The sequence below is a fragment of the Arvicanthis niloticus genome, chromosome 1 (assembly GCF_011762505.2).
Source record: "Arvicanthis niloticus isolate mArvNil1 chromosome 1, mArvNil1.pat.X, whole genome shotgun sequence".
NCBI lineage: Eukaryota > Metazoa > Chordata > Mammalia > Rodentia > Muridae > Arvicanthis > Arvicanthis niloticus.
Window position 1 is genome coordinate 27891983 of NC_047658.1, and position 12310 is coordinate 27904292.

A 12310-nucleotide genomic window follows, 5' to 3' on the forward strand; every position below is an offset into this window, starting at 1 on the left:
GATGCTGGCTAACCTCACAGACGGTTATCGTGACAAGAACCTATACTCTCTGAATCTCCCTCTTTGCATGGTTAACCAATCATGTGATTGTGAAGTCAGGCTTCTACCAATGGGATGAGATACAGCCATCGCCTACATTTAGGGATAAACAACAGGGACCTTCTTGGGCATGCATGCTCACTAGCTTGGTTTGGGGTTTCAAGAACCTTTTTTTGAAAAAAAAAAAAAAAAAAAAAAGATCACCTTGCTGAGCTACTCTTGTTTTATTCATGTGTTCTTTTGTGTGACACAAAGTCTATTTTACCACAAACCAAAACCAGGTCCTTTGTAAAAGTAGCAAATGCTCTTAACGTCCAAGGCATCTCTTCAGCCATGTATGTTAAATTACTAACGAATAGTTATCATATTCTTAAACACAAATTCCTAAAGACAATAGGCACCAACTTATGAAGAACTGGGCAAGGTCAGTACTACCGAGCCACTGGAAGGGAGACAGCCTTTGAGCAGGCATGCACAGGGAAACGGGAATCTAGGAATATTAATGTATTTTTTTTTATTGAAACATTTAAGATGCTGACTTCCTGCTTTCTTTTTCCTTTCCAAGATAAAGACTTAGTGGGCTTTTCCTATCAGAAGACTTGTTTGGTGAGACTTTCAAATCTCCCACTAAGAGGGTGTCTGGTATGGAGAAACAGCCAGCCTTCCTTTCTTTGTCTGGATTATACATTTCCCTGAAATAGCCCAATCCAGGTAGTTTTGAGGGAGAGAATGACTTATACCAAACATATAAAGGCCAAACATATAAAAATTTTGCCTCTGACAGATACTATCTTTGGATTCCTTCTCTAATGGGTCACTCTGTCTCTGTATATTTTGTTCTCCTTCTCCCCGCCCCCCTCTTAGTCTGCGTTTCTGTTTTCAAGAAATATTGGCTGAGTTCTGAGACCTTGCTTTTTTTTTTTTGCTGCCCTAGTCTTTAAATTAACAGAAAAAAAAAAATCTACCCCTGCCATCCTAGACACTTCATGATATTGCACTATGGTTTGAATGTCCCTTCAGATCTGTTGAAATGTTACAGCTTTTGTAACAGTATTAAGAGGTGGACCCTTTAAGAAGTGATTAAGTCAAGTAGACTATGCCTCATAGATCAAAAAGATATGTTTGCTTGGTGTATTCTTGCCACACATGGGTTCTCCTGCCTCTATACCATGTTATGCTACATCAGAAACACCATCACCAGATGCCAGTGCCATGCTCTTAGACTTAGCCTCCAGAAGTGTGAGATGTAAATTTCTGTATTTATTATTCAGTCATGTTATTGTTACCGAAACACAAAATGGACTGCAAACATAATTTTTTTTTGAGCTAGCAGACACAGCTCTAAAAATGTATGTAAGTATGTATGTAAGTATGTATGTAAAAATGCTCCAGTATGTGGAGGGACCAAGGTTGTATTGCCTAGGAAGGGAGCCTGAGGACCAGAGAAGCCCCCTCAAGTGTCACATTCCACTGGTAACAAAGCTGTCTTGCCTCAGGTTCAAAGCCCAGTCCAACTTACTTGTATTTTGGATGTGGTTGAATCTGAAACCTTGTTCAGATACTTTTGAGAAGAAGCAGAACTAAATTAGAGTCACAGAGCCATTGGGAAGTGTGATAAAAGACTGTGAACCTTTTATACTGCTTCCTGCTGCTTGAAATAGAAATGTGATGTCCAGAGCTATGGCAAATCCCTTAACCCCTGGAGTGAACTTAAAAGATACATACCAAGGATGACAAAAGACAGGCCTCTTAACGTTGCAACTGAGCCACCATACCACTGTGGCATATCCCTGACTGATGCCTTTTTACAAGTGGGAAAAATGAACTATCGTATTCAAAACATAACACACCCAGTTCCTATTAAAAGTGTTCTAAGTCTTTTGCCTTCTCACGGAAAAGTTTAATTTCTAAATGCTTGGAGATTGTGTTATGTTCTATTTATAGTTATTTTTATTATTCCATGATGATCAGAGAACATATTTTGTGTGATTTTAAGTGCTCTTTCTTACTATCCCCCCCCCCCCAAAGGGTGTCTTCACTCAAAATCCACCTGCTTCTGCCTCCCTAACGCCAGGATTAAAGGCATGCACCACAGGCTCGGCTCAATTGCTTTTTCTTAAATTTCGTCTTATGCCCACTGACTCAAAGGCCAAAAGGACGCTGTCGTTAAAGCACAGGGAGCCTTGAGAACCCTGTCCCGCTGGAAATAACGCAGTTAACTTCGAGTCCCTGGAAGCACCACAGTCTGAGACGGGTAGAGAATCGGCAAGCAAGCGTGCGTGCGCACAAGTCCCGCCTCCCGGCGTCTGCAGTTGGCTCTCGCCGAGCGGGTGAGTCTCAAGAAGGAAGATGAGTCGTGTGGAAGGAAGCGGAAGTTGGGAGGGACTGCGACGCTGCTCGCCCATTGGCTGAAGCCGTCTCTCAACCTCGCGCTATTGGGCCGGCGCAGTCATGCGTCAGCCTGCGCTTCAGGCCGCAGACTGGATCGCGAGCGCCGGCCGGCTCCTGCAGGGAGTGTTCCCTCAGCCGGCAGGCGGAGCGGGCGGCGCCAGGTTTGCCCGAGCTGGGCCGAAGGAAGGCGGAGGGGCCGAAGACGGGCGGCGCCAGGTCCGGGAGAGCGGGGCCCAGAAAGCGGCGGGCGGAAGGCGGGCGTTGGCGCGGAGGTTTTAGGGCCTGTGCGCTCTGGAGGCCGCGCAGTCACGGCTCTCTTTTTTAGTATTTAGGCGATTATTGTAGATTTATCTGCAGACGTGACTTTTGTTTATTTACCACACTCCGCCGGACTGCTGTAGGTATAGCGGCTGATGAACGCTAGTGTCATTTGTCGTTGCGATAGTGAGCTTTTCTGTCGTGTGTATGAGAGTGTCCCTTTGGATTTGAGCGAGTGGGACGACATTGTGCAGTGGTCGCCGGTGACCACTGTATGTATTGGGAAATCCCGGCGACTCTACCTCTATTGAAGTGGTATTTCCCTCCCTTCTCCCGTTCTGGGTCCAGCTTTCCCTCTCATCCCTCATCCTCTCGTCCCCTCCCCCAGCTCTCTTTCCCTGTTTTATGTTCTCTGCCTCTGCCGCGTTAAACAGCAGAATGGTGTAAATAGCAGTTAAAGCTTTAGGACTCCAGCGTTTCTGTTTTGACTTGCAGGCCTGACCACCGGGAGGAAACATGCCTTCTGAGTCTTTCTGTTTGGCTGCCCAGTCTCGACTTGACTCCAAATGGTTGAAAACAGATATCCAGGTGGGGTTAACATGTTTTTTTTTTTTTTTTTTTTTTTCTTTTTTCTTTGTGTGTTCCGATCGCTATAAAAATGTTTGGTTAAGGAGAATGTGTGAGTGAATAGCAATTAGTTCTTAGGAAAGTTATTTCTTATAATTTACAGTGTAACATTTATTATGACTGTTGAAGAGATGCTATGTGGTTGTGTCTTAACTGAAGTTATTTGTAAGTGCAAGAAACTTGAGATCCAGTTATACAATTTTTTAATATTTCTATTCAGGAGTTTTTAAAAATTATTTATTTATTTATTTATTTATTTTATTTAAGACAGGGTTTCATATTCCCAGGCTGGCCTTGAACTCCTCCATGTAGGCGAGGATGACCTGAAATCCGATTCTTTTGCCTCCACCTCTGGAGTGCTAGCATTGCAGGCTTGTGCCACCTTGCTAGGATTATGTGGTATAGTTAGGCAAGTATTTTACCAGCTGAACTCCATCCCAGCTCCTGCCAACAGTCTTGATCAAGACTTGACTGTTGTGTGTTTGCTGCTGCTGCTGCTTCTTTTTCTTCTTCCTCTTCATTTTTCTTCTTCATTCATTCTTCTTCTTTCTTCTTTTATTTTTAGAAAGGGTCTCACTGTTAACTGTGCCTGGCTGGCCTCTGCTTCCTGAGTGCTGGGATTAAAAGCATGTACCGATACTTTTGGAGATGATTGTTAACTATGCAGGAAAGTAGTGAAGTGATATGTAGTTATCATTTCTGCGGTTTTATGTTTGTGCTCCTGGAGAGATGAAAGTTTAGTTAAGCTGCTAAACTCAACTCATTGAGTTTTATATATACTACCACAGCTGTAATTAAGAAAAATGCTCAGATTTTCACACCAGGAACAGGAGAAACAGAATGCTGGCTTGTGACTGTAATGTTTAGTAAAGTAATTACAAGTGTATCAGGAAATTATGAAATAAATGATCACAATAAAAGTTTTGTAGATGGTTCCTTCTAAGCTACTGTTGTTTATGAATAGTTTGAAAGAGTACTTTTGGATCTTCATATCACCAGCATAAAAGAGTGTCTGAAATGTTTCTGTTGTCTGTGTGTCTTTTCCTCCTTTTGGAGACGAGGGTGCTGACCACATTAAGTATTTGTCAAATAATTAACTTTTTATAACAGTCTTACTTAGAGCTTATTATTAGCAACCATTACTGTAAGGCAGGGTAAACAGCGATTGATTATGGAGTTTTATAAATGAAAACTTACTGCCTTCTTGTGATTTCCTTTTCCCTTTAAACATGGGTTGAGTGCCAGTAGGTATGAGACCAAGTGTTGAGGACAGCTGGAGATGACTGTTGGAGATGCTAGGTTTGCTGTTCATGGTGTGCTGCTAGATAGGACTGAGCTAAGGGGACTTAAAAGTGGTTTGATAGTTCTTATTCTTTTGTTGTTTAGATACTTCTTTTTGTGTAGCAATTAGTGTCTGCTTTCTTTTGTCTTTTGTAACCAGATTGGAGAGGTGAAAAATAAGTGATTTTTTTTTTTAATATCCGAGAGTCAAACTTTAAAAAACATTATTTTTGTGTGTATATGATTTGAGTCAGTGTGTTCTTGTTGGAAAGTATGCATTTGGCATCTGTGTGTGTAGAATTTGGGGGACATCCCCAGTGTCAGTCCTGAACTTCTACAGTGTTTGCAGTAGGGTCTCTCTTATTTGCTGCTTTGTGTACTCTAGCCTGGCTGGCCTTCATGCTTCCGAGGGAATTTTCCTGCCTCTACCTCCTGCCATCCTGTACGAAAGCACAGACATACTCTACTGAGTTTGGCTTTTATATGAGCTCCAGGGATCTAAAGTCAGGTTTTCAGGCTTTGTTGGCAATGACTTTTACCTGCTTAGTCAACTCCACATCCCAAGACAGATGCTTTATTTCCTTTTTGGAGTCAACATATTTTGAAACACTTGTTGAAATAAAGAGAGTATCCTAAGAATTGGGAGTTTAGCTTAGTGGGAGAGTAGATTCCTACTGTGTTCAATGAGTTTGTTTCTGCATCGTCTTCAATGCAGAAAAACCAAACCAAACCAAAAAACCCCACATTGAACGAAAACAGAGAATCATCCCCCTTTGCGTAATGGAGTTGTTTTTCCCCTTTAGTAATCACAATTGAATAACTGCTGAATATGAGTTTTAGTATTTTGATCTAAAACCAGCTTAAGAATATGTTGTTATTCATATACCACTTAGTTCCTCATTATTACATAGGCTTTTCATTGACTTACAGCTAGTAAACAGTATGTGGGAAAGTCATATATATGTGCATATGTATATACATTTAGGAAATTTATTTTGGTACGCTTATTTTGTTGGGAATATCAAAGAAATTTCTAGTAACTTTAGAAAGATATTTTTGAAGTATGAAATTTGTTGTTGTTGTTGTTTTGTTTTTCTGAGATGGGTTTCTTTGTGGAGTTCTGGCTTTCCTGAAATTTACTCTGTAGACCAGGCTGGCCTTGAACTCGAAGAGATCTGCTTGGTTCTGCCTCCTCAGTGCCAAGATTAAACCTGTGTGCCACTGCTTCCAGCAAAGTGTGAAAACTTCTAATATGTGTATGATAAACATTGATCCTTGATTACTTTATTGTAGATATTAACATGTCAGGCTTAGTTTCTTGCAACCAGCAGTTTTTGATGTAGTGCCTGTTGCATGCCAATTATCTGTCTGGTTTTCACATACATTATATAAGTATATAAATATGTTTATTTGTTTATAAATATGTATTTATATACTTGTAAATTTATAAATTTATATTAATGTATTTTATAATAATAAAGTACATATAATATATAAATATATATTAATTTATATTTATATAATATATATTATATATGAGTATATAAGTGCATATAATTATTTATATATTATATATAAATATTAATTTATATATAATATATAATATATGAATATATGAATATAGAATATATTTTATATGAATATATAAATAATATATTTATATATTTATATATATTTTATATAAATATATATTCTATATAAACAAAAATATGTATAATATATTTATAATACAGAAATACAGTTACATAAATGTATATATACTATATAAACATGTGTATATGTATATATATTTATGTGTATATATATATCTACACACATATGTATATATATAAACATTGTGAACTGGGAAAGTGGCTCAGTCAGAAGAGCTTGTTTTGCAAGTGTGAGGACACACAATGGTTGATGTTGGTCATAGGTACGACATTAGAGAGAGAAGCTTACTAAGATGCTAAGCCCTCATTTTCTGAAGGAGCAGAGGGGTTTAGCCTTATTGAAAAAAGACTGACCCCAGCTAGCTCACTCCAGTTACTTTTATTCAATCACTACTCAAAATTAATTGGGGCTAGGAAAGGTTCTAACTACCAGTGTTAGCTTGTTCTTGCTGCCTGAGTAAGCTGACAACCCACAGAAAGCTCAATCTTCTTTGACCATGGCTAGCCATAATCAAGACCTCCAGGTTTGTCAGGAGTATCTTAGGACCAAGGTTTGTGCAGCTGCAAGCTCTCACTTTCCAGGGCTACTACATTTCTTCAAGGTTCAAACAGTCTCAAAACAATTTCTCAGTTTCTACTGCTTAACCTAAATGTAGCAAAGGCTTTGCTGAGGCATTTCACTCAAAGCCAGACACAAAAGTGTCACTTTATATATCTCTGCAAACATAAATTCTGATTTCCATCATATACTTAACTGTCAGCTGACTCTGATGGTCCTTCTGTAATCTCTGTGATTAAAATCAAAGACAGAAATTCCCAGAAAAGCTCAATACCGGCTGAATGAAAGGCGCTTGGTTCAAGTGAGAGTTTCTGTGTCAGTAAATAAAGGAAGAGGAAGAGACCTGATGTCAAATTCTGGCCTCCAGACACATTTGCATGTGTCCCTGCACACATTAATGCACCAATACACGTGCATGCACACAAACATGCCGGAAGTCTTTCCACACTTGAATGTTAAGCACTCCTAACTTTTATGTAGATTCATTGAGGCATCTAGCTTTCCTTCATAACTCTCAAACAGGCAATGTAATTAAGGGCTAAGATGTGTGGCTATATTACTGTTTATCTGATGTAATTGTATTTTTCCAGTAAACCAAAAAGGAAATTACATAAAGGACTGAACATAGTGAACATAGTGCATTACACCTTTAGCAGTTTTTTTCCCCAATCTTGATGAAAGGCTAAGAATATGTTTTTGAGCTTGAGTCCAGAATAGAAATTTGTTGCTCTTTCTTACATAAGTTGCATTCAGGATATTTCTATTTAAGGAGTCTTTGAAATGGCACATGAAATTAGATATGCATGAAGCATTTGTAAACCTTTTAGTTTTGAAAATAGTGATAGACTCAGGAAGTTGCCAACAAAATAGTATCAGTGTCTTCTCTTTTACCAGATGCTTCCAATGGTTATATTTTTACTTAACTGGTATAAGATCAGAATCAGATTTATATTATTACAGTTTATGTGCACAGTTCTGTGCCTTTCTGTTGTAATGTCTATTCATGTAACCATCACCACCAGAGTGATCTACTTGGTGATGCTCCTTTATAGTGACTTCCATTACAATCTGTGATCTCTGGCACTGAGAACTGATCTGTTCTGTAGAGTTGTTATTTTGAAATTATCATATGGTGTGTGGTTTTTCTGAGATAACTTTGTTCATTTAGCATAATTTCTTTATAGTTTTTGAGTTACAGCAGTAATTAAATCTGGATCATCTATTTGTATTTGACAGTCATCAACTTTAGGCTTAAAGTGTACTTAAAAATTAAACATTGAATATAAATATGGTCATATTATGCTTAGACATATCAGTAGATCAAAAGGTGTATAAGCATGGACATTTAATGAATGCTCTTCTTATGATTCTGACTAATTATCCAGCTGGTTGCTGAGATGCTCAAATAAAAGATTATGGTCAATGGTAAATTGATGTTTTGGGATTTTCTTTCCCTATCTAAGTATTATTTCCTCATAGTAGAATAGTATTGTTGATAGAATTTCATAATGACAACAAGGGTTTGCTATTTTTGTATATGATATTTTGTTGGGTTGATTCAAAGCATTATGTACAGTTACTAACTTGGATGCTCCCTATGATTTTTTTTTTTTTTTAAATCTTCAAAAAGAAGTTTGACTCGGCTGTTTAAGGAACACACCCAAAGGGCATTGCCTCACTATGTTTTTCCAGTAATTGGTAATCTCGCTCTTAAACAGACCAAACCCTGCTTTAGTAAATAAATAGAATAGGAATGGAGAGAAAAGCAATATATATTTTTGTGTAACGTTTACCATATGGTCAATTAGAATATCATAACTTAAAGTATTATGTTGTTTTCCAGTTTAGAATTTATATCTTTAATATTTATGCATCCCCTTTATGCTTCATACTTTCTTATTCCAAGAGGGAGGAGCCAGGGGACAATCCCAGTCAGATGGAAGCAAATCTAAAGTCCAACAGTGTAAAGCTCCTTGTCAGCCTTCTGGGACTCATGATCTTCTAGGCACTACAGGGCTTGGCACAGGTGCTTCTCTGCTTTTGCCATCCACTACACACGCAGCTCCTTTTTTAGGCTTTGGCTCCATTCCACTGCTGCTATCCTTGATGGTTGTCCCCTGGTATTGGCATCTCCAAAATTCTGAGTTCTTCACTGTAACTAGATTGTACCTTCTTCAGTAGCTTCTCATGGGCTCTCTTCAGGGACTGAAACCTGCCACGTGGTGCCAAGCTTCAGCCTCTCCTACACTCCTTTAGTCCTGCTTTTCACTGCTATTGAAGCTGCACCTTTACCAGTGGTCTCTCCCAGGTCTCTTTCAATGCCATGTGCCTTTAAAACCGGAGCCAGCTGGAAGACTCTTACATATTACCAAGATTAGCTGCCAGTGTGAGGTACCTTGGCTACATCGTCTACAGCTTCTGTGTGCTGACCTTGAGGAAACACTTCCCAGAATATTATCCCACAGTTATGTTGGCTTCTTCTCAATTGTTCTTTCTTAGCTCCAGCTGACCAGTATTTAGTATGTCAGCAAAGCAAAGCTTTCATCTTTTTTTTTTTAGTGGTTCAAGTCTCTTAATCATAGCCAATTTAGTTGACTAGAGCCATAGATTCTTAATACTTAATTACATAAATAACAAGCCAGGCTTCCATTGTCTGCATTGCTTTCAGTATTTTAGTCTTCTAAGCTTCCACAGAACAGTCAATTGAACTCTGAGTGTTCAGTAGCTTTTCCAGCCCCAGATCCCAAATGCTACCATAAATCTCTCCAAAACACATCATCAAGTCTGTCCTAACAATGCCCCACTCCTTGTACCAATTTCTGTCTTAGGGTCTCTATTGTAATAAAACACCATGACCAAAATCAACTTGGAGAAGGAAGGATTACAGTTTGTAGTCCATCATCCAGGGAAGTCATGCCAGAAGCCTGGAGGCAGGAATTGAAGCAGAGACTGTGGCTGAATTATTCTTACTGGCTTGTTTCTCAAGGCTTGCTTATCCTGCTTTCTTCTACATCCCAGGACCACATGCCCAAGGATGGCATCACCCATAGTGGGCTGGGCCCTCCCACATCAATCAATCATTAAGAAAATGCTCAATATGCTTGCCCACAGGTGTTTTCTCACTTGTTCTCTCTTCTCAGAAATGTCTAGATTTGTGTTAGGTTTTTAAAAGCCAACCAGCACAGTAGTCTGTCATTTTTCATGGCTAGCACAGAGTTATTTGAACATTATACTTATGTGGGAAGGTAACACATAACACATGAATTAATTTTTTTGAAAAATATTGAAAAATTGACTTTCTATTTTATAAATACTTCTTGAAAATGTTCTCTATTGATGTGTTAAATATTATGGGTAGGATGATAAGCAACTTCTGCCCAAAAGGTGCCAATATTTAAGCTGGATTATTAGCTAAGCAGAGATCATATAATATGTAATGTGAGCAGTACTAGAAAAATTAAAAGAGCTAGCCAGTCATTGTTTACTGTGAACCATTAAGTAGTAAAAGGTTGGATATTATATCTAATCAGGTTTGCTAGTAAAAACAGTGTCAAGGTAGGACACTTTTAATCCGAAACTCTTGGGAAGCAGAGTTAGGTAGATCTCTGAATTTGAGGCCAGCCTGATTTATAGAGGACAGAGATTCCAGGACAGCCAGGACTACACAGAGAAACTTGAAAAACCAAACCAAACCAATCAACCAGTATCAAGCCCAGAGTCAAGTGAAGGCAGGATGTTAATGAACTGAAAAAGGTAACAGAAAGCAGCCTTGCCTTTGAGAGGATGCAAGTGTATGGATTCCTGGAGCACCAGTATGATACTAGGTCCACATAGTGAGACAGCATGAGTTCCTTTGTGGAGATGGATGCAGAGTGTGGGGAAGTCAGAGGAAAATGCAATTGTTCTCTCTTGGAGTGCTTTCTCTTTTTCATCTTGTTGTAAATATTTTGAGACTTTGTTAAAAAAATCCGTATCTATTAACTGTCCCTCAAATTTTCAGTTTAAAATAGTTGATAATGATTTGCTATAATAGTTTTGTAGATAAATGTACTTTTTATTGGTGTTTTATAGTAATTATTTGGGCTTTGTAAATCTTTTTTTTTAATTAAAAATATTTATTTTTTAATTAATGTATTTTGTTTGCATCCCAAATGCTGCTCCCCCTTCTGGTCTCTTTGTTACCTAGTCCTCCCCCAATCTCAGTTCCCTTCTCTGAGAGGGTAAGACCCCCTCCTGGTTACCGCCACCCTGGCATATCAAGTCTTTGCCAGATTGGGTGCATCCTCTCCCACTGAAGCCAGACAGGGCAGCCATGAAGACTGAGCTGCCTGTCTGCTACATATGTGCCTGGGGGCCTTGTTCCAGCCCCTGTATGTTCTTTGGTTGGTGGCGCACATTCTGAGAGCTCCCATGTCCAGGTTTGTTAACTCTGTTGGGCTTCCTGTGGGGTTCCCAGCTAGTTCTGGGCTTTCAGTCCTTCTGCCAACTCTTTCATAAGTGTTGTGAGCATATGCCAGGAGTGTACGGGTTCCTTCAGACCTCATCTGATCCTCAGGCCGGAGTTACAGGCAGTTATGCACTGTCTGAGATGTGTGTTGGGAACCAAAGTCAGGTCCTAAAACTGACAGGCCTATAACTCCAGCTTTGTGGAAAACTGGAGCAGCAGAGTTGTAAATTTGTGGTGCAAGAGAATGAGTTTGAGATTAGTCTGGGCACTTCACCTCAGTAAGGCACTATCTTAAAAATTTCAAAGCAGGGTGGGTAAGAAAGAAAAGGGAGGAAGGAAAGGCTGGGAATTTTGAATCTATAGTTCAGTGGTTGAGAGCTTGGCTCACATATGTGAGATCAGCCTGGATGTTAGAGAATACCCCAGAAAGATTTCTCCTGGGCTTGTGAGGAATGAATAGAGAAAGGAAGTTCTTTGCTATCACATGACTGTAGATCCAGATAGCACTACTAGTGGCCCAGTGTGGTCATGGAATGGAAGGGATCAGACTTGTGTGATGGACTCCTTGTGTGTTTAGGGGATAGGAGCAGACTGGCATAGCACTATACAATTGAGGTTCTCACTGTACTATTTTGCATCACTCCATTTGGATTTTTTTTTTTTTATAGAGCCTTTAATGCTTTTATCTGCTGAGTTAGTCACAGATACCAGTATGTTGAATGATTCTGTCATTTGCATTGATCGGTTGCTCTAGCTATAGGTTGATACATGTTTGCTAAAAAGTTATTAAATATTGAGCATTATAATAAATGTTATTTTATGTCACATTTTGTTTTATGTCTTTAGTTTTGAGATGGAGTCATAATCTGTTTCCCAGGCTGACTTTATATATTTTTGATCCAATTGCTTCAGCCTTCTGAATGTCTGTGAGAATAGGCATATATTATAGTACCTGGCAGTGGATTTAGTTTTAGTTTAGTTGTTGTTGTTGTTTTTTAAAGAAATAAAGATTGAGAGTACGGGGATATGGTTAATGTAATATATATATATATATAT

General features: G+C 38.9%; 1 protein-coding gene across 2 annotated transcripts in view; it reads left to right on the forward strand.

Annotated features, from left to right (window-relative positions):
- The first annotated feature begins 2486 nt into the window (after positions 1-2486).
- The window catches only part of Herc2 (HECT and RLD domain containing E3 ubiquitin protein ligase 2), a 174946-nt gene continuing 165122 nt past the window's right edge, over positions 2487-12310 (forward strand). For both annotated transcript variants that reach the window (XM_034490041.2, XM_076935171.1), the window contains exons 1-2: positions 2487-2646; positions 3184-3276. In XM_034490041.2, the coding sequence (XP_034345932.1) occupies positions 3205-3276 (72 nt within the window). In that variant the 5' untranslated portion in view covers positions 2487-2646; positions 3184-3204. The remainder of the gene's footprint in view (positions 2647-3183; positions 3277-12310) is intronic.